This window comes from Tricharina praecox (genome assembly GCF_024521635.1).
Source record: "Tricharina praecox strain CBS 144465 chromosome Unknown BZA05scaffold_4, whole genome shotgun sequence".
Classification (NCBI taxonomy): Eukaryota; Fungi; Ascomycota; class Pezizomycetes; order Pezizales; family Pyronemataceae; genus Tricharina; species Tricharina praecox.
This window is the reverse complement of record NW_026250406.1, coordinates 1,058,629-1,077,097: the sequence shown is the minus strand read 5'-3', so window position 1 is coordinate 1,077,097 and position 18,469 is coordinate 1,058,629. Positions and strand designations below refer to the sequence as shown.

Sequence of the window (18,469 nt, the reverse complement as noted above, 5' to 3'; positions counted from 1 at the left end):
GGGGATTGCGTGGGGGTATTGCTTTTTTTTTTGGGGGCCCTTTTTTTTCTTCTCATTTGTCGCTTTTCTTCGTTGTCACCATCTTCATCTTCATTGACATCATCATTATATTGGCTGGTTTAGTTCATTCATCTTTTTTTTTTTTTCTTTTTTCTTTTTGGGACTCATGGGTTGGTTGGTCTACGAGAGAAGGTGTTCTTGCTGTTGTTGGTTCATGACTGCGTGGTTGTGGGGGGTAGGGGGGCGAGGCGAAATGGGCATGTATCCGGAGCTATGGCTGGGCTTGGGCTTGGAGGACACACACCACACACACAGCAGGTCAGGTGTTGTAGGGGGCAAGGCAAGGCTGCGATATGGGTTGTTTCTGTCATCTTTCTGTCACTTTGTCACTTTGTATGGTTTTACAATTTTCTTGCTCCCCCTCGATCGAACTCGCGGTGTCGTCACATGTTGTCTCCCGGGGGAGGGGGGGGGGGGGGGGGGGGGGGGGGGGGGGGGTTTATCTCGTTTTCTGTTTCTTCTTTCTTGTATGTTTTTATTCTTTATTTTCGCGCTTACTCAAAGATACGGCTGGCACTGCTGCATGGAAACGCATCGCACGGAAACGCATCGATTGAATTGCTGGAGTTTGTTGGTATTTCCTACGGCATCGGATTTTGTTTCGTTGTGAGGGTTACAAAAAATTCCAGCCTGCGGTACTCGGGTGGTCGGGTGGGACGGGGGAGGAGGCGCGGGGCATAGCTGTGATGTCGCTCGTTCGGGTTTTCATCTTTTGCGTTGCGTTGCGCTGCGGTTGTGGGGTTGTGAGGATTTGAAGCTTGAAGCTTGAACGATGATGATGACTCGGATGGTGAGTTCTGTTTCCGTTACTGTTTCGTTTTGTCCGATTCGTTTCGGTTCGTTTGGGTTCTTTGTTGGCGGGGGAGGGGCGGGAGGAGGGGGGGCTTGCGAGCTTCTTCTTTCCTGAATCTTTCCTTCCATCCATCCATCCTTCCTTCCTTTCAAGAGGAGCGGGAGCGTGGGGGGGAGCGCGGGGGATTTACGTTCTTGAATTGTCGTTTACTTAACTTAACTTTACTTTACGGGGGCGGGGGGGTTTATACGTTACTTTACTTGCTCTTGGTCTTGGTCTTGCTGGTGCTGGTGCTGGTGCTGGTGCACGGGAGAGGTAGTAGTGGAGCTGGTGGTGAGGGTAAAGGCGGAGTGTGAAATATTGCGGTATGATACGGTGATTCCTACTTGGTATGTAGGTTGTAATGGTTACGAATGGCAATGGTTACGAATGGAAATGGCAATGGCTACGAATGGCAATGGCAATGGCAATGGCAGTGGCAATGGCAACGGAAGAGGAAGAGGATTGTGAATCTGTGAGATGTGAATTTATGAGATGTTGTGAATCTGGGAATTTGTGAGATGTTGTGAACCGCTCACCAGTCGCTGGCCGCCGGTCGCTGGCCGCTAGTCGTCGGTCGGTGCCGTCGACTCAAACCGAATCCAATCGAATCCAATCGGAATGTGTTGCGGAATGTGTGAGCGCGAGTGTGAGTGAGGGGGTTGCTCTGGAATTCCTGTCCGAGCTATGATAGTAGTTACCTTGTAGCTTTTTTGATCCCCGTGCACGCCTCCATTGCCACGGCGGCCAGCCTGGTTGGGTTGACCGTTGTACTTGTAAGTTGTCCCTCCATCCACACCGGCGGAGTGCGGCGACGAACGTGTGTTCTGGCCGAAGGGAGGCGGGAGCGCGAGGAGGGGGGATACTTACCTGCGTACCTTCCTAAGTACCGTACGTCGTGCGGCGAGCGGGCGGGCATAATGTGTCACTCGGACCCCGGGGTACCTAAATGCCTTGATGTGTTTTGGAATTCCAGATGGGTGTCACCAGTTACAATATGCACTGTGTGGCTTGCGGTATTCGTCTCAGTTTTTGCAGGTATTACTACTATGATAGGTAGTAATAGACAACTCGTGCTGACAATCCAAGCTTAGGGATCGTCGGGACTCGGAAAACTACCGGTGCCCTTCCGGTACCACGGCGACACTATCCCTGAGCGAGGTGCTGTACTGGTACTGGTGGTTACTGAGCTCGCCGCGGATGCTAGCTATGGTTGTGGCCGGGGCCGTGTCCTGGAGGAACTGTCTGCAAGAGGAGGAGGAGGAGGAACTGTTGGCGAGAGAAGGAGTTGCGGCGAGAGGAGGAGCTATCAGCGAAAGGAGGAAGTGAAGGAGGAGCTGTCGACGAGAGGAAGTGTGCGAACTCCTCTCGACGCCACCGCCGGGCTGGAAGGCTATTGGTAAAGAAGCCGTCTGCAACTCCGTTGTGCTAACTACTGCATCTACCAAACCCTGTAATACTCCAAAAGATCGCATTGTACGGACCCTAAAGTGCAAGCACGGAAGTCGTTAAGCAGTGATACCGCAGCTATCCGATTGTCGGTCACGTAGTACTACCGAATTGACCAAATGCCTACGCAGTCTTGTTTATAAAACGAACCTGCAACTACCTGCACGCTTGATATAATTACGTAGTGCATTGCAATACTGTAACTAGAACTCTCGTTGTCTGTAGTCTGTAGATGACGTACTACTTTTCGACACGTGATGTGAGAAAGACGGTATGATACCTACGGCTCCTGTCATTATGGAAATACGTGTTCTTTGACATTTCCAAAAGTGGGCAGACCGTATACGTATTGAACAAAATCTAGTGGTTTTTTGGTATTAAAATCACCACGGGTAGCAATCGCACCCCGCTTTTTGCTGCTACATGATGTATGTACGTGATCACTTTTCATATGGGCCAAACTGTATCGAGCACGGGTCAACTTGACATAGGTACTTAGATACATTAGGTAGGTACCGTGGCCTGGTAGGCGCCTCGAGTGCTGAGGGCGGCTCCAGCTACCTAATCATCAATGAGTGGAGAAATCATTGCATTTTGAATATCTAACGGCAGCATGACAGCCGGATGGCTACTTAGGTAGGTAGTAGGTACCCCGGACCCGAGCCATTGGTTGTTATGGGCCTCCCGGTATGTACCTAGATAGGTAGGTAGCCCGGTAAGGTTTCTTCGGCATCTTGGTGTTGTCCATCCTTAGATACATCGTTACGGGGATAAACGAAGAGAAGAAGAGGATGTTCGTGACAGTGAAGTGGTGAGTATGTACCTATGTATGAGAGGCAGTGTTCTCCATCGTCCGGTCCGTCCGGTCCTGGGCCGCGGACGAGGACGGCATCCGAGTCAGAATACTACTACTTTTCACAGCTTTTGGAGCGGCGAGGGATGAACTGACGCGGTGGTGCGTAGGATATCGGTGCTAAGAAATCATCAATCAGTCGAATAATATTCACATGATTTGGACGGTCATTCTCCACCGTCGGATGGGGACCGACCCGTCCGTCCCAGGCTCGGACCTGACGGACAGATTTTGCAACCGTCCGTCCCAGGCTCGGACCGTCCGGAATTTTGGCCGAAAGGACCGGACGATGGAGAACACTGATGAGAGGACGCGAAGCCTGTTCGTGATGTTCGTTCGTACTATAGTGAAGGAGGGGGTAAAGAATAAGCCTTTTTCCGCATCAGTACGGTCAAAATGGGTATTTCGACCGTACTGATACGCAGGAAAGCGGATTTTTACCCCCCCCCCCTTCACTATAGTACCTAATGTACTGCAGTGGTAGTGTTGATTTGTGGACACTCCTTCAAGGGCTCTGTGATGGTACTCTTGTTCCATGGGGTTTCATCATCACGTTGATGGCGGCTACCTCGTCTCCTATATAGTAATGAGCCCATTCATCACGGCTGACTGCCGCTCTCATAACTTCCTCACATCAACATACCTGCCTACATACATATTACGTATAGATCATCGTCATTGCTTCATAAGAGCCAACCGGTCGCGCTGGAACGAGGCTAGCCTTCAATCTATTACTCTAATTTTGTGCAATAGACTGCTAATGAGACTGGGGAAAGAAGTCATAGACGCCTTCCGAGGCTCCAGCTTCCCCATGACGCTAGGACAAGCGCCAAGCAGGATCGATGCACAGCCCCCAATCTCGCAGGGCCTATGTACTGTACAAGTACTGTATGTATATACATACATTGTATGGTCGCCAGGGAATTTGCGCTGCAGAAAGCTTACCTCATCTTCTAGATACAGTCCAGGGAAGCTTCGCGGCGGAAAGGTGGGCGATAGTTACTACATACTAGTAATCATATGTAGCGAGCGTCGCACACAGGCCAGTTGGAAAATACCGTCTTCCGGCTGCTTGGGCCACCGTGGTCGTGAACTTAGTAAGCCAGCTGGGTAAGTACCTTGTACTTTGTATCTGGCGGTTCTTTCCGACAATGTGGGCGAATAAGATGGTGCGCGCATGTGGGGATTTCCGACCTGCATACCTACCTACTCGTGGCACGTATGATGTATCCGGATGGCGTGTTTTATTTCTCGTTTTGGTGCCCACCCACACTCCTTTGGTGTGTCCGAATACCTACTGCATATCAGATGCCCGCCACGAGTAGGTATGTAGAGTAGAGTAGTAGCCCTTACCGTGGCGATGGTTCCGTTTCCAATCACTTCGCACGGATTATCTCGATATAACCTCATAACATGTAGCGGCCGGAAAAGAGAAGCGACGTTGGGGCACTCCACTACCGGTAGATCGTTGTTTGGATATTCAGACAGGCTGAACAGGGGTTCCGCCTGAAGAAGAATCAGAACTGCGTGACTCTCCAATAGTAACAACTACCATCACCACTGGCCGTAGCTCCTCTTCTTACCTCGAGCCTGATGTCTTTCCGTCAGACAGAATAAGGAGTGACGAGCCTCGGGGTTGGCTGTTGGCGGTTGAGAGCGGTGCTGAGGACTTTCGTCAGCCTTGCCTCCACACGCCGCTAACTGGAGGCGCCACAATGTCAGCCTGTCCAAACACCCTTGCAAAAGATCTGGCGGCTGGGGCCATTGGCACTTTGCGCACGTCGCACGTCGCACGTCGCAATTCGCAACATGCGCAAAGTGCGGGATGTTCCCCTCTACCCCACAAGCTCCATTCGCCGCCGCATGTTGCGCAATCCCTCATTGGGAGGCGAAAGCTTGGTATCACAAAAGCAAAGGCTACCTCGAAGGTTTTCTATATCTTCACATATCCACCCTCCGGAGATGGAGCTCTGTACTTCCTACTATTCTGCCACCCTCTCGCAGCCGCTACACCAATGGACTCCAACTCCAGGATCTACTTTGACCAGAATTCTTCGGATGTTCGCCTTAACTTCCCACGTTTGTGGCTACCTGATCTAAACAATCACTCCCACAGTTTAGGTTGGTTTATTCCGCATTGGTCGACGATTAGATCAAAACTTAAAGGGTGGTACTGGAATATCACTGACCACGTTAGCAGAAGGGGCTACATCATATCCAGAGGTTCCCGAGACACCAGACCGTTTCCAGGAAATACAAATTCCGGAAGCTCCGTCGCAAGCGCAATCACAATGTTCGCCTCATCTTGTCCAAACCATTTCAGGCCCCGCAGCGCAACTACCGCCGCAAACGTCCTCGGCCATGAACCGGAAGAGGGGGAGGAGGACGCGGGAGCAGCTTCTAAGGAGGTGCTCGCACTGCACCAAAGACCATCGACAGGTGATTGTTCTCCATTTATCTCGGCAACATTTTTTCTGATCTTGATGCAGTGCAACTGGCCTATGGGTTCACAGTCCTGCGAAAGATGCAAGAAGTTCGGGTATACCTGTCTGATAGATGGACTCGAAGATCCAAAGAGAAGGAAGTTGGCTAGTCTCAAATGCTGGCAATGCCGTGAGAGCAAGCAAAAAGTACGGAAGCCTGAAACGATCTCGAAAGGATTGCCGCTAACATAAAAACGGTGAGTGATAGTGCAAACCTGACGAGAGGCAGTGGCCAGAAAGGTGCAAGTTGTGCATCGCTCGCGGCTTGCCATGCTCTCCACCAACCTTGGCGACCGGAAGATTGAAGGCGGCGACCGGAAAATCGAACGTGCCAATCGGGCCGGACCCGAAGAAGGGCAACAACAGTCTTCGCGAATCACAGAAATCACTCACGCCTTCATCCGCCATCATTGAGCGTCATCCCTCCCCTCCCGACGTCCTGAGATTCTCATCTGCGTCTATAAGAGCCGAGAGCCCATACCGCCCAGACCAATTCGATCATTTGCCTGATGCGGAATCTTCGCACGGTGCCAAGGCGAACTCCCCCCCGCATCCGACTGGTATCAGCGAAGAGATAGGGCGGACTACCCTCTACGCCGCATGTGAGGCAGGTGACAAATCAAGAGTCGAACATCTACTGACTGCTGGTTCCAATGTCAATTCGTTTCCAGCAAAGTGTGGAGGACGAACCGCCCTCCAGGCCGCATGCAAGGGAGGTCACAAATCGATTGTCGAGCTTCTACTACGGAATAACGCCGAAGTCAATGCTCCTCCAGTGGTGCATGGTGGAAGAACAGCCCTCCAGGTCGCATGCGAGGAAGGTCACGAATCGATTGTCGAGCTTCTTCTGCGGAATAACGCCGAAGTCAATGCTCCTCCAGCGGTGCATGGTGGAAGAACAGCCCTCCAGGCCGCATGCGAGGAAGGTCACGAATCGATTGTCGAGCTTCTGCTGCGGAATAACGCCGAAGTCAATGCTCCTCCAGCGGTGCATGGTGGAAGAACCGCCCTCCAGGTCGCATGCGGGAGAGGTCGCGAATCGATTGTCGAGCTTCTGCTGCGGAATAACGCCGAAGTCAATGCTGATCCAGCGGAGATTCATGGAAGAACCGCCCTCCAGGTCGCATGCGAGGAAGGTCACGAATCGATTGTCGAGCTTCTGCTGCGGAATAACGCCGAAGTCAATGCTGATCCAGCGGAGATTCGTGGAAGAACAGCCCTCCAGGTCGCATGCGAGGAAGGTCACGAATCGATTGTCGAGGTTCGGCTGCGGAATAACGCCGAAGTCAATGCTCCTCCAACGGTGCATGGTGGAAGAACAGCCCTCCAGGCCGCATGCAAGGGAGGTCACAAATCGATTGTCGAGCTTCTACTACGGAATAACGCTGAAGTCAATGCTCCAGCAGCGGAGTTTTGTGGAAGAACAGCCCTCCAGGCCACATGCGAGGGAGGTCACAAATCGATTGTCGAGCTTCTACTACGGAATAACGCCGAAGTCAATGCTCCTCCAGCGGTGCATGGTGGAAGAACAGCCCTCCAGGCCGCATGCAAGGGAGGTCACAAATCGATTGTCGAGCTTCTACTACGGAATAACGCTGAAGTCAATGCTCCTCCAGCGGAGTTTTGTGGAAGAATAGCCCTCCAGGCCACATGCGAGGGAGGTCACAAATCGATTGTCGAGCTTCTGCTGCGGAATAACGCCGAAGTCAATGCTCTTCCAGCGGTGAATAATGGAAGAACAGCCCTCCAGGTCGCATGCGGGAGAGGCCACGAATCGATTGTCGAGCTTCTGCTGCGGAATAACGCCGAAGTCAATGCTGATCCAGCGGAGATTTGTGGAAGAACCGCCCTCCAGGTCGCATGCGAGGAAGGTCACGAATCGATTGTCGAGCTTCTGCTGCGGAATAACGCCGAAGTCAATGCTCCTCCAGCGGTGCATGGTGGAAGAACCGCCCTCCAGGTCGCATGCGGGAGAGGTCGCGAATCGATTGTCGAGCTTCTGCTGCGGAATAACGCCGAAGTCAATGCTGATCCAGCGGAGATTCATGGAAGAACCGCCCTCCAGGCCGCATGCGAGGGAGGTCACGAATCGATTGTCGAGCTTCTACTACGGAATAACGCCGAAGTCAATGCTCTTCCAGCGGTGGATGGTGGAAGAACCGCCCTCCAGGCCGCATGCAAGGGAGGTCGCGAATCGATTGTCGAGCTTCTGCTGCGGAATAACGCCGAAGTCAATGCTGATCCAGCGGAGATTTGTGGAAGAACCGCCCTCCAGGTCGCATGCGGGAGAGGTCGCGAATCGATTGTCGAGCTTCTGCTGCGGAATAATGCCGAAGTCAATGCTCTTCCAGCGGTGGATGGTGGAAGAACCGCCCTCCAGGCCGCATGCGAGGAAGGTCACGAATCGATTGTCGAGCTTCTGCTGCGGAATAACGCCGAAGTCAATGCTGATCCAGCGGAGATTTGTGGAAGAACAGCCCTCCAGGCCGCATGCAAGGGAGGTCGCGAATCGATTGTCGAGCTTCTGCTGCGGAATAACGCCGAAGTCAATGCTGATCCAGCGGAGATTTGTGGAAGAACCGCCCTCCAGGTCGCATGCGAGGAAGGTCACGAATCGATTGTCGAGCTTCTGCTGCGGAATAACGCCGAAGTCAATGCTCTTCCAGCGGTGAATAATGGAAGAACAGCCCTCCAGGCCGCATGCGAGGAAGGTCACGATTCGATTGTCGAGCTTCTGCTGCGGAATAACGCCGAAGTCAATGCTCTTCCAGCGGTGAATAATGGAAGAACCGCCCTCCAGGTCGCATGCGGGAGAGGCCACGAATCGATTGTCGAGCTTCTGCTGCGGAATAACGCCGAAGTCAATGCTCCTCCAGCGGTGCATGGTGGAAGAACCGCCCTCCAGGTCGCATGCGGGAGAGGTCGCGAATCGATTGTCGAGCTTCTACTACGGAATAACGCTGAAGTCAATGCTCCTCCAGCGGAGTTTTGTGGAAGAACAGCCCTCCAGGCCGCATGCAAGGGAGGTCGCGAATCGATTGTCGAGCTTCTACTACGGAATAACGCCGAAGTCAATGCTCCTCCAGCGGTGCATGGTGGAAGAACAGCCCTCCAGGTCGCATGCGAGGAAGGTCACAAATCGAATGTCGAGCTTCTGCTGCGGAATAACGCCGAAGTCAATGCTCCTCCAGCGGTGCATGGTGGAAGAACCGCCCTCCAGGTCGCATGCGGGAGAGGTCGCGAATCGATTGTCGAGCTTCTGCTGCGGAATAATGCCGAAGTCAATGCTCTTCCAGCGGTGGATGGTGGAAGAACCGCCCTCCAGGCCGCATGCGAGGAAGGTCACGAATCGATTGTCGAGCTTCTGCTGCGGAATAACGCCGAAGTCAATGCTGATCCAGCGGAGATTTGTGGAAGAACAGCCCTCCAGGCCGCATGCAAGGGAGGTCGCGAATCGATTGTCGAGCTTCTACTACGGAATAACGCCGAAGTCAATGCTCCTCCAGCGGTGCATGGTGGAAGAACAGCCCTCCAGGTCGCATGCGAGGAAGGTCACAAATCGATTGTCGAGCTTCTGCTGCGGAATAACGCCGAAGTCAATGCTCCTCCAGCGGTGCATGGTGGAAGAACCGCCCTCCAGGTCGCATGCGGGAGAGGTCGCGAATCGATTGTCGAGCTTCTGCTGCGGAATAACGCCGAAGTCAATGCTCTTCCAGCGGTGAATAATGGAAGAACAGCCCTCCAGGTCGCATGCGAGGAAGGTCACGAATCGATTGTCGAGCTTCTGCTGCGGAATAACGCCGAAGTCAATGCTCTTCCAGCGGTGAATAATGGAAGAACAGCCCTCCAGGCCGCATGCGAGGAAGGTCACGATTCGATTGTCGAGCTTCTGCTGCGGAATAACGCCGAAGTCAATGCTCTTCCAGCGGTGAATAATGGAAGAACCGCCCTCCAGGTCGCATGCGGGAGAGGCCACGAATCGATTGTCGAGCTTCTGCTGCGGAATAACGCCGAAGTCAATGCTGATCCAGCGGAGATTTGTGGAAGAACAGCCCTCCAGGCCGCATGCAAGGGAGGTCGCGAATCGATTGTCGAGCTTCTGCTGCGGAATAACGCCGAAGTCAATGCTGATCCAGCGGAGATTTGTGGAAGAACCGCCCTCCAGGTCGCATGCGGGAGAGGTCGCGAATCGATTGTCGAGCTTCTGCTGCGGAATAATGCCGAAGTCAATGCTCTTCCAGCGGTGGATGGTGGAAGAACCGCCCTCCAGGCCGCATGCGAGGAAGGTCACGAATCGATTGTCGAGCTTCTGCTGCGGAATAACGCCGAAGTCAATGCTGATCCAGCGGAGATTTGTGGAAGAACAGCCCTCCAGGCCGCATGCAAGGGAGGTCGCGAATCGATTGTCGAGCTTCTGCTGCGGAATAACGCCGAAGTCAATGCTGATCCAGCGGAGATTTGTGGAAGAACCGCCCTCCAGGTCGCATGCGAGGGAGGTCACGAATCGATTGTCGAGCTTCTGCTGCGGAATAACGCCGAAGTCAATGCTCCTCCAGCGGTGCATGGTGGAAGAACCGCCCTCCAGGTCGCATGCGGGAGAGGTCGCGAATCGATTGTCGAGCTTCTGCTGCGGAATAACGCCGAAGTCAATGCTCTTCCAGCGGTGAATAATGGAAGAACAGCCCTCCAGGTCGCATGCGGGAGAGGCCACGAATCGATTGTCGAGCTTCTGCTGCGGAATAACGCCGAAGTCAATGCTCTTCCAGCGGTGAATAATGGAAGAACAGCCCTCCAGGTCGCATGCGGGAGAGGCCACGAATCGATTGTCGAGCTTCTGCTGCGGAATAATGCCGAAGTCAATGCTCTTCCAGCGGTGGATGGTGGAAGAACCGCCCTCCAGGCCGCATGCGAGGAAGGTCACGAATCGATTGTCGAGCTTCTGCTGCGGAATAACGCCGAAGTCAATGCTCCTCCAGCGGTGCATGGTGGAAGAACCGCCCTCCAGGTCGCATGCGGGAGAGGTCGCGAATCGATTGTCGAGCTTCTGCTGCGGAATAACGCCGAAGTCAATGCACCCCCAACGAAGTAGGGAGGTGTAACAGCGCTGACTGCAGCGTTACGTGGCGAGTATACGGGATCATGGAGGTTTTAAGAGACGCAGGAGCAACCGAATAATGATGTTTGTGTCCCAGATTCTGAGTGAACTCATAAAGTGTACTGACACGATCATTAGAATACTTGATTATATCTATATCGCAGGCTGGTTAGTGTTAGCATTCAGCACATGGGCCCGGTATACGCGCGGGTGGGTTGAGGGATCTGAATGTAGTGTATTGGAGCTACTGAGAGCGATCTAAAATCTTGCCATGATTTGTATTTGTCTTTTGAAGAACTATCGTTACTTCTACATCCCATACATCTGTCGAGAGTTCCCACCGATTCTCGCGATCAAAGTTCCTATGCCCTACCTACTATCCTTCGCCAGTGCAGGAATAATGAATGATTAGGGACAGTCTCGTAGCAGCCGATCGGACGGAGGCAAACCCGGTCACTCACATCTACACCCGCCCACTATATTTTCCCTCTCTTGACTCCCTACTACAGACTCACCGAACAAACCACCGTATCCATATCCTCCCCCTCTCTAAACAACATCCTCATCATGCTTTTCCCCATCAGCGAAGGAAATGGCAACGAAAAGTAGGAGAGTGGTGCATAAAGGACGAAGTCTGTCCGAGAAACAACGAAGGCACGAACTGCATAAGATACATAGTCAAGCTACGAATCTCCAAGCCGTGTGCGTAGGTTGATTCTGCAACACTCACCGGGCACCTCCCAATTGTATCTTCAAGCTCACCGAAGACGCCTACACTGGGCTACCGTCCCGGTTGCCACAGCCAGCCGTCGAATCGTGTAGTACTATATACCTACTATCCGCACCTTGACATATTCAGATCAGGTGCTGTACGTTGTAGACTCCGCAATTTTGCTTGTGGGTTTGCCTGGATTGGGTTCAGGATCGCAACCCCCCCCCCCACCTTCGGACAGTTCGTCGAGTAGAGTAAAGGACTTCAGAAGATGGGTAAGCAGCGCGTTCCGTGCTGTGGGGATACCAGTCACCTATGACCATTGACCACAGGTGTGTTGAAGCACCAGCGGCGGTACGCCACTATGGCTAGGTAATTACCCGATGGCGTTCGCACTTTGGAGTCCGGACCACCCGTCCCAATCCAACCAGATGAGATCTATGCTGGAAAATAATCGCTAGAGTACTCGTGACAGTCGTTTACTACCTACCTAGATTATGCTGAGGATTTTTTCGCGTTTCATGATTGTAGAGTGGCCAATTTGTCTCCAGTTGCACGTTGTGAACAGAAAATTCAGACCAGATGAGTGGAGTTCGCGCTTGAGGCATAAAAGCTACCGACTCGCTATGGGTGCACCTAGCGACTTATCATTAAAAATGGATTGACTCATCACTACAATGGATTGACTCGTCACTAAAATGGATTGACTCGTTACTGAAATACCAACCAAAATTCTACTTCTCAACCGATGGATCACATAACCCACGAAAAAATCGTGATAAAAGTTGAAAAAGCAGCATCTCAGCGAGCTCCAGTGCTTCAATAAAATACAAAAGCATTCTCTTTCACCCTGTCGAACTCTCGTTTTCCAGTCGACTGCTTATCTTCAAAAAAATTGGTTTTGTACGCAGCATTAGTGTGGCGGTGCAGCGGGCATCGCGCAACGACGAGGGTGCCGGGTACCTTTTTAGATCCACAGCGGGCATTCTATACCTCTGCTCATATGTAGCGAAAGTGGCTGTTGCCTCAACCTAAACCCGTCGTTCTCCACCGGTTTTCATCCAATAGAGTCCAATAAGGACCCAAGCCCTCTTTAGATCTGGTCATAGCAGTATTGTGCGCGCTTCTTGGTTGGGAGGCTGCGCTCGGGAGAAACTGGTGGTTGATGGTGACCAGAGCCGTTTTTCTGCCCATAAACCCGTCGTTCCCCACCGATCTCCATCCGAAAGAGTCCAATAAGGACCTAAATCTTCCCTTAGATCTGGTCATAACAGCTTTATGCGCGCTTCTCGGCTGCTATGCTGGTGGAAGGCTGCTCTTGGGGAGAACTACTTTCAAGCGGGGGTTATAAAAACGTTGTTACCGCTGGACGCATATTGATATTATATCAGGGCATAAAAACACGTATTTTAACCGTACTGATACCATATCACTGCAATTTTCTTAAACATGCGGTAGCACGACCACCATTGTTACCCACCCTTGGGATAGTAAGTGCCACGGTACTCGTACATACTGTAATAGTACCTGCCACGAATACAAAAGAAAACCAAAGTTGAGATACTCTACACACGTACATACCGTACTCACGACAAGGCGAACTGGGCAGGATCGGTTGCCCGTTACACACACCCATCCAACAGCTGCTCCAGAGTAGAGTACATTAGGTACCTGGTAGCATTTCGCGCACGTCGTTGCTCATCCGGCGTGCGGGGGGACTCGTTTTGCTACTTGCGACACATCCGACGTGTGATGACTTGGTACGCTGCTTAATTCTCCATTACTCGTCGCACTTCGCGCACTCCGCGCACATCCCCAGTGTGGAGCTGAGAGCCTAGGGTTGCAATAACAAAAGACATCTCGGGAATTGTTTATATCTTCACATCCACCGCGGAAAATGGAGCTCTTTACCCGTCTTTCCACATCTCCCCTCAGCCACTGCTACTCCAATGGACTTCAGCTCCAGTGCGGCTTTTAGCCATTACCCTCAGTTCGGGGAGCTCTGGCCCAAAATTCCAGCCCAGTGGCCATCGCATATCTCGCACCCTTCCTCTCGGAATTCAGGTTGTCTCTCCACCATCAGTTTGCGGCTATCTTGGAAGACCTGAAAACGTCTTGTTGGAACATCACTGATTTCACCAGTTGCAGAGGGCACATCATCGTCATATTCTGAGGTCTCGGGAGGGCCACAACTCGTCCAGTATGTGCAACCTCCAATACAAACCCAATCACATGATTTGGATGCTCCTTCTTAGAATTCGGGTTTGTCTATCCCAGCATCGGTTAATGTCTATCGTTCGCGGCAGGTCTGAGGATGCCTTGCTGGAACGTCACTGACTTTGCCAGGAGGAGGAGAAGGAGAGGGAGGAGGAGGAGGAGAAGGAGAGGGAGGAGGAGGAGGGGCCACATCACATCTTGTAGTCCTGGAAAGATCACAATGTACTCAGGGAATGCAACTTTCGGGAGTTCCATCGCAAGTCGAATCCCAGCAGCCGTCTCACCTTGGCTATGTCATATCAAATCCCCCGGAGCTATAATCGGCGCTGCTGGCACTCTCGGCCGTGAGCCGGAAGAGGGGGAGGAGTACAGAGGAGCAGCCTGAAAGGAGGTGCTGGCACTGCAAAACAGACCGCCGACGGGTGAAAACCCTACTTGTATTTGTATTCCGTGGAACGTGTCTCTAACCTTGATGCAGTGCAACTGGCCCGTGGATTCACCGTCCTGCAAACGATGCACCGGGTTCGGGTACACCTGCAGGATTGACGGACCGGGAGAAACGAAGAGGAGGAAGTTAGCCAGTCTCAAATGCCTGCAGTGCCGTAAGAGCAAGCAGAAGGTATGGAAGCTCCGAAAAGCTTGGGGGATTGCGGCCAACGCTAAACGGCGAATTATAGTGCGAGCCCGACGAGCAACGATGGCCAGAAAAGTGCAAGCGGTGCGATTTTAAGGGCTTGCCGTGTTCTGAGCCAGAGATGGCGATCAGGAGACCAAAGGATCCAGTTAGTTCTGTACGAGAGAAGGCCCATGACAGCCTCGGAGAATCTCAAGGGTCACCGAAACCCGACTCTGCTGTAGTCGAACATCTACCCCACGCCCCGGAAGCACCCGGACCCTCGCCCATTCACATGAAAATCGAGAACCTATGCCCTCTGAAGGAATCCAACCATTCTCCTCGCGCTAAATCTTCATCGGGCCCTGCGGCAGGCCCACCGTCGAACCTGCCTGACATCCCCGAGGAGAGGAAAGTATTGACCATCTTAGACGGAGCGGTTCTTCCTTACGACAATACCTCATCGCCACAAAGAATTACCGATGACACTTGGTCACCTAGTGGCATTTCGGCTTTCGAGGATGCAAGGTCTTACTTAGGGACCACAAAGAAGGGGGCACATGTCCCGTATGGGTGTTTCGAGCATGGTGAGTCATGTTGTATGTTTCTCCATCGATTTCCAGAACTGATTGTATCTTACAGTGATAGCTGTCAAAGATTGGCCCTGCTTGAGCAGTGTTCGAAAATGGGTTCGCAGCGGTACTCCGATACATCATGCCAGCCCTTCTACGAGTACAGCAAACAGGCTGTCATTCTCTCAGGAGAAGTGGTTTCCGCCCTTGCCTCACAGCAACGACTTGCAGAGGCAGAGAGCCTTTCCCGAAAGGTGATCAGCTTCCTCACGCAAGTCGAATCGACACGATGCAACGGTGTATCCACCATCTCTAGATATCACGAACGGGCAGTTACGAAGCTTGCTACGATGCTGGAGGACAACGGCGAGATATTAGCTGCCATAGAAGTCTACGAAGAGTGGTGCGGAAATCTTACAGAAACTGGTATGGCCAGTTTGAGGACGAAGGAGCGGTGGCCACAGTTGAAAAGACGGCGGTGCGTCTGTCGCTCTTGTACACTCGGTTTCGTCAGCAGTTCGACGGCTTCAATGAGGAGGCAGGGTTACTTCCGCGTTTCTCGCCTTTGCACCGTGCGTTGAAATCCAAAAGCCCTTTCATCGCGAAAGCCGTTCTCAACGGTCGGGCAGCGAAGAATGTTACCAATGCGGGGGCCAGGACTCAGCAGATCTCATGGCCACACATCGTCGACCAACTATTTGAGCAAGAAGGCACTATGGAAACGAGGGATTCTATAGGAAGGACCCCTCTATTAATCGCCGCCAGATATGGCTCATTCGAGATGGTCTCCGCTCTCCTGAACAAAGGCGCCGATCCAGCTGCGGAAATTAGCAGTAACCACGATTGTGATTGCTATTCCTACGACGATGACGATTGCGACTGTCGCATGTTTACTCCTCTCATCGCGGCAATCACAAACCTCCACACCTCGGTTGCAATTCTTCTCATAAAGCATCTCCGCAGCATTGGCAGAACCACGTTTCCCAAACGGGCTCTCCTTCACGCGAGTTCAAGAGGTCTTCACGATGTGGTGGCCCTGCTTCTGGAAGACGGCGTGAGTGCCGATGGGAGTAGCGGAATCTCCGTCGAGATCGATGGGAAAATTGTCAGGATTCTTTGTGCCTTGACTGGTGTAGCTTATGGCGGTCATACACGGTTGGTGGAGTTTTTGCTGGAAAGGGGAGTGTGCAGCGTCGAAGATATTGAGAACGCCCTCTGGATTGCGATCTTAGCCCGACAGGATCATGCCGTGGATGCGCTGCTCCGGACATGTGGTGCCAATACTATTGACAACTATTGGAAACCGCTTGGAGGGACATTGCTCGAGCATGCGTGCCGAGAAGGTTCGACCCGTGCCGTCAAACTATTACTCGACCGCGACACGAATCCGAACTTTATAACCAGCGAATCGACGGTTTTGCAAGACACATGCAGGAGTGGTCACGAATCGATTGTCGATCTTCTGCTGCAGGCTGGTGCTGAACCTAATGCTCCTCTAACACGCCTGGCGCCGGCAGCCCATGAGAGAACTGATCTCCAGGCTGCATGTGGGAACGGCCACCAATCGATTGCCGAGCTTCTTTTATGGAATAAGGCTGATGTCGATGCTTCTACACCATGGAACAGTGGAAGGACCGCTCTCCAGGCTGCATGCGAGGGAGGTCACGGGTCGATTGTCGAGCTTTTACTACGGAACAACGCCAACATCAATGCTGATCCAGCGGCGCCTGATGGAAGAACCGCCCTGCAAGCCGCATGTGAGGAAGGCCATGAATCGATCGTCGAGCTTCTACTACGGAATCAAGCCGAAGTCAATGCTCCTCCAGAATGAGGCTATGAAAGAACCGCCCTCCAGATCGCATGTAAGAGAGGTCACAAATCGATTGTCGAGCTTCTTTTACGGAATAACGCCGAAGTCAATGCCCCTCCAGCAGCGACTGACGGAAGAACCGCTCTTCAAGCTGCATGCGAGGGAGGTCACGGGTCGATTGTCGAGCTTCTACTACTGAATAACGCTGACGTCAATGCGCCTCCAGCATGGGGCTATGGAAGAACTGCCCTCCAGGCCGCATGCGGAAACGGTCACATATCGATTGTCGAGCTTCTTCTACAGAATAACTCAGATGTCAATGCTGATCCAGCGATGTGTGGAAGAACTGCTCTCCAGGCCGCGTGCGAGAGAGGCCACGAATCGATTGTCGAGCTTCTGCTGCAGAACAAAGCCAAAGTCAATGCTAACCTAGCGGCGACCGACGGAAGGACCGCCCTTCAAGCCGCATGCGGGGGAGGCCATGGATCGATTGTCGAGCTCCTGTTACGAAATAACGCCGAAGTCAATGCCGATCCAGCGGCGTCGGGTGGAAGAACAGCCCTCCAGGCCGCATGCGAAGGGGGTCACAGGCCGATTGTCGAGCTCCTGCTACGGAACAATGCCGAAGTCAATGCCCCTCCAGCGGCGACTGACGGAAGGACCGCGCTACAAGCGGCATGCGAGGGTGGTCATATGTTGATTGTCTCCCTTCTACTCCGGCACAAAGCCGAAGTCAACGCAGCTCCCGCGGCGTCTAATGGGCGAACAGCGCTTCAAGCTACATGCGAGGGAGGCCACGGACTAATCGCCAAGCTACTACCGCGGAACAACGCCGATGTCAATGCCCCCCCCCCCAGCATGGGGCTATGGAAGAACCGCTCTCCAGGCCGCGTGCGAAGGAGGCCACAAATCGGTCGTCGAGTTCCTCCTGCGGAATGGCGCCGATGTCGGTGCTGAGCCAGCGATGTGTGGAAGAACCGCTCTGCAAGCCGCGTGCGAGGGAGGTCACGCGCCGATTGTCGAGCTCCTACTGCTGCAGGATAACGCCGGCGGTAATGCAGATCCGGCGAGATATGGAGGAATCGCCCGAGAGAGAGCTCGCGAATCGATCGTGGAGCTTTGAAAGCCGCAGGGCAATTGATGGGGTTTGTCACCCACATCCTGAGCGGGGCCTACCAGAATACTTACCTATGTACTGACATGATGATTCGCGGGCCTAGCAATTGCCATATAACGAATAACGGCTAGCCATGCGCTTTCTACGGGGGCATAGGAGCAATACGTGTGGATGGGGTGGTGACCGGTCGGGGCATACGAGTGATACCAGAGAGGATCTAATACCATAATAGATAGTATGTATTTGTATTTTGGCATTCGAAGAACGGCTACTTCCGTGCAAGTACGTATACACTATATAGTGCAAGGGGGGATGGAATCTACGATAGCGATAGTATCCACGCCCACCGCATCGTTGCTATTTACACTGTGAACGCGCTTCTGGCTTGAGTTGGTGATGTACCTATCCAACGACCGTCACCACCAAAACCCCACAGTAAACTATGTAGTTATGCGTCTATCGTGAACGCTATAGTATAGCACAATAGACCTATCCTCCCTTGCCTCTTGTTCCTAAGAGTACCTAATTAAGTAACTTTCCACAATTAACCCCCAAAATAAATATCTTTACCAGTCTAGATACTACCTGGTGAATATCTTTCGCATTCGGAGGAAACAGCCGCTTTTAACAGTCCCACTGCAGCCTGCAGGTGCTCG

At 52.7% G+C, this 18,469-nt stretch overlaps 4 protein-coding genes across 4 annotated transcripts; all 4 read left to right on the top strand.

Moving 5' to 3' along the window:
• Positions 1 to 6: 6 nt before the first annotated feature.
• BZA05DRAFT_202708 (uncharacterized protein) lies at positions 7 to 718 on the top strand. Its single transcript, XM_051479517.1, has one exon. The coding sequence runs from the start codon at positions 167 to 169 to the stop codon at positions 668 to 670; it is 504 nt and encodes a 167-aa protein (XP_051342622.1). The 5' UTR covers positions 7 to 166; the 3' UTR covers positions 671 to 718.
• Positions 719 to 1,525: 807 nt separating this feature from the next.
• BZA05DRAFT_416163 (uncharacterized protein) lies at positions 1,526 to 2,221 on the top strand (the record flags this gene model as incomplete). The annotated part of the gene is made up of 3 exons (XM_051485364.1): positions 1,526 to 1,541; positions 1,601 to 1,668; positions 1,982 to 2,221. 3 exons carry the CDS (start codon positions 1,526 to 1,528, stop codon positions 2,219 to 2,221), a joined length of 324 nt encoding a protein of 107 aa, XP_051342621.1.
• Positions 2,222 to 5,485: 3,264 nt separating this feature from the next.
• Positions 5,486 to 10,833, top strand: BZA05DRAFT_463707 (ankyrin repeat-containing domain protein; the record flags this gene model as incomplete). The annotated part of the gene is made up of 3 exons (XM_051487713.1): positions 5,486 to 5,633; positions 5,684 to 5,733; positions 5,886 to 10,833. 3 exons carry the CDS (start codon positions 5,486 to 5,488, stop codon positions 10,764 to 10,766), a joined length of 5,079 nt encoding a protein of 1,692 aa, XP_051342620.1. The 3' UTR covers positions 10,767 to 10,833.
• A 3,347-nt stretch (positions 10,834 to 14,180) lies between these two features.
• On the top strand, positions 14,181 to 17,819 carry BZA05DRAFT_471550 (ankyrin repeat-containing domain protein; the record flags this gene model as incomplete). The annotated part of the gene is made up of 6 exons (XM_051487966.1): positions 14,181 to 14,320; positions 14,379 to 14,901; positions 14,957 to 15,003; positions 15,323 to 16,696; positions 16,742 to 17,533; positions 17,583 to 17,819. The coding sequence occupies exons 2-6, from the start codon at positions 14,457 to 14,459 to the stop codon at positions 17,817 to 17,819; spliced, it is 2,895 nt and encodes a 964-aa protein (XP_051342619.1). The 5' UTR covers positions 14,181 to 14,320; positions 14,379 to 14,456.
• Positions 17,820 to 18,469: the final 650 nt, after the last annotated feature.

What these genes read in the sequence shown, in the direction of transcription:
- BZA05DRAFT_202708 (XM_051479517.1), top strand. Translation starts at nt 167, where the DNA reads ATGGGTTGGTTGGTCTACGAGAGAAGGTGTTCTTGCTGTTGTTGGTTC.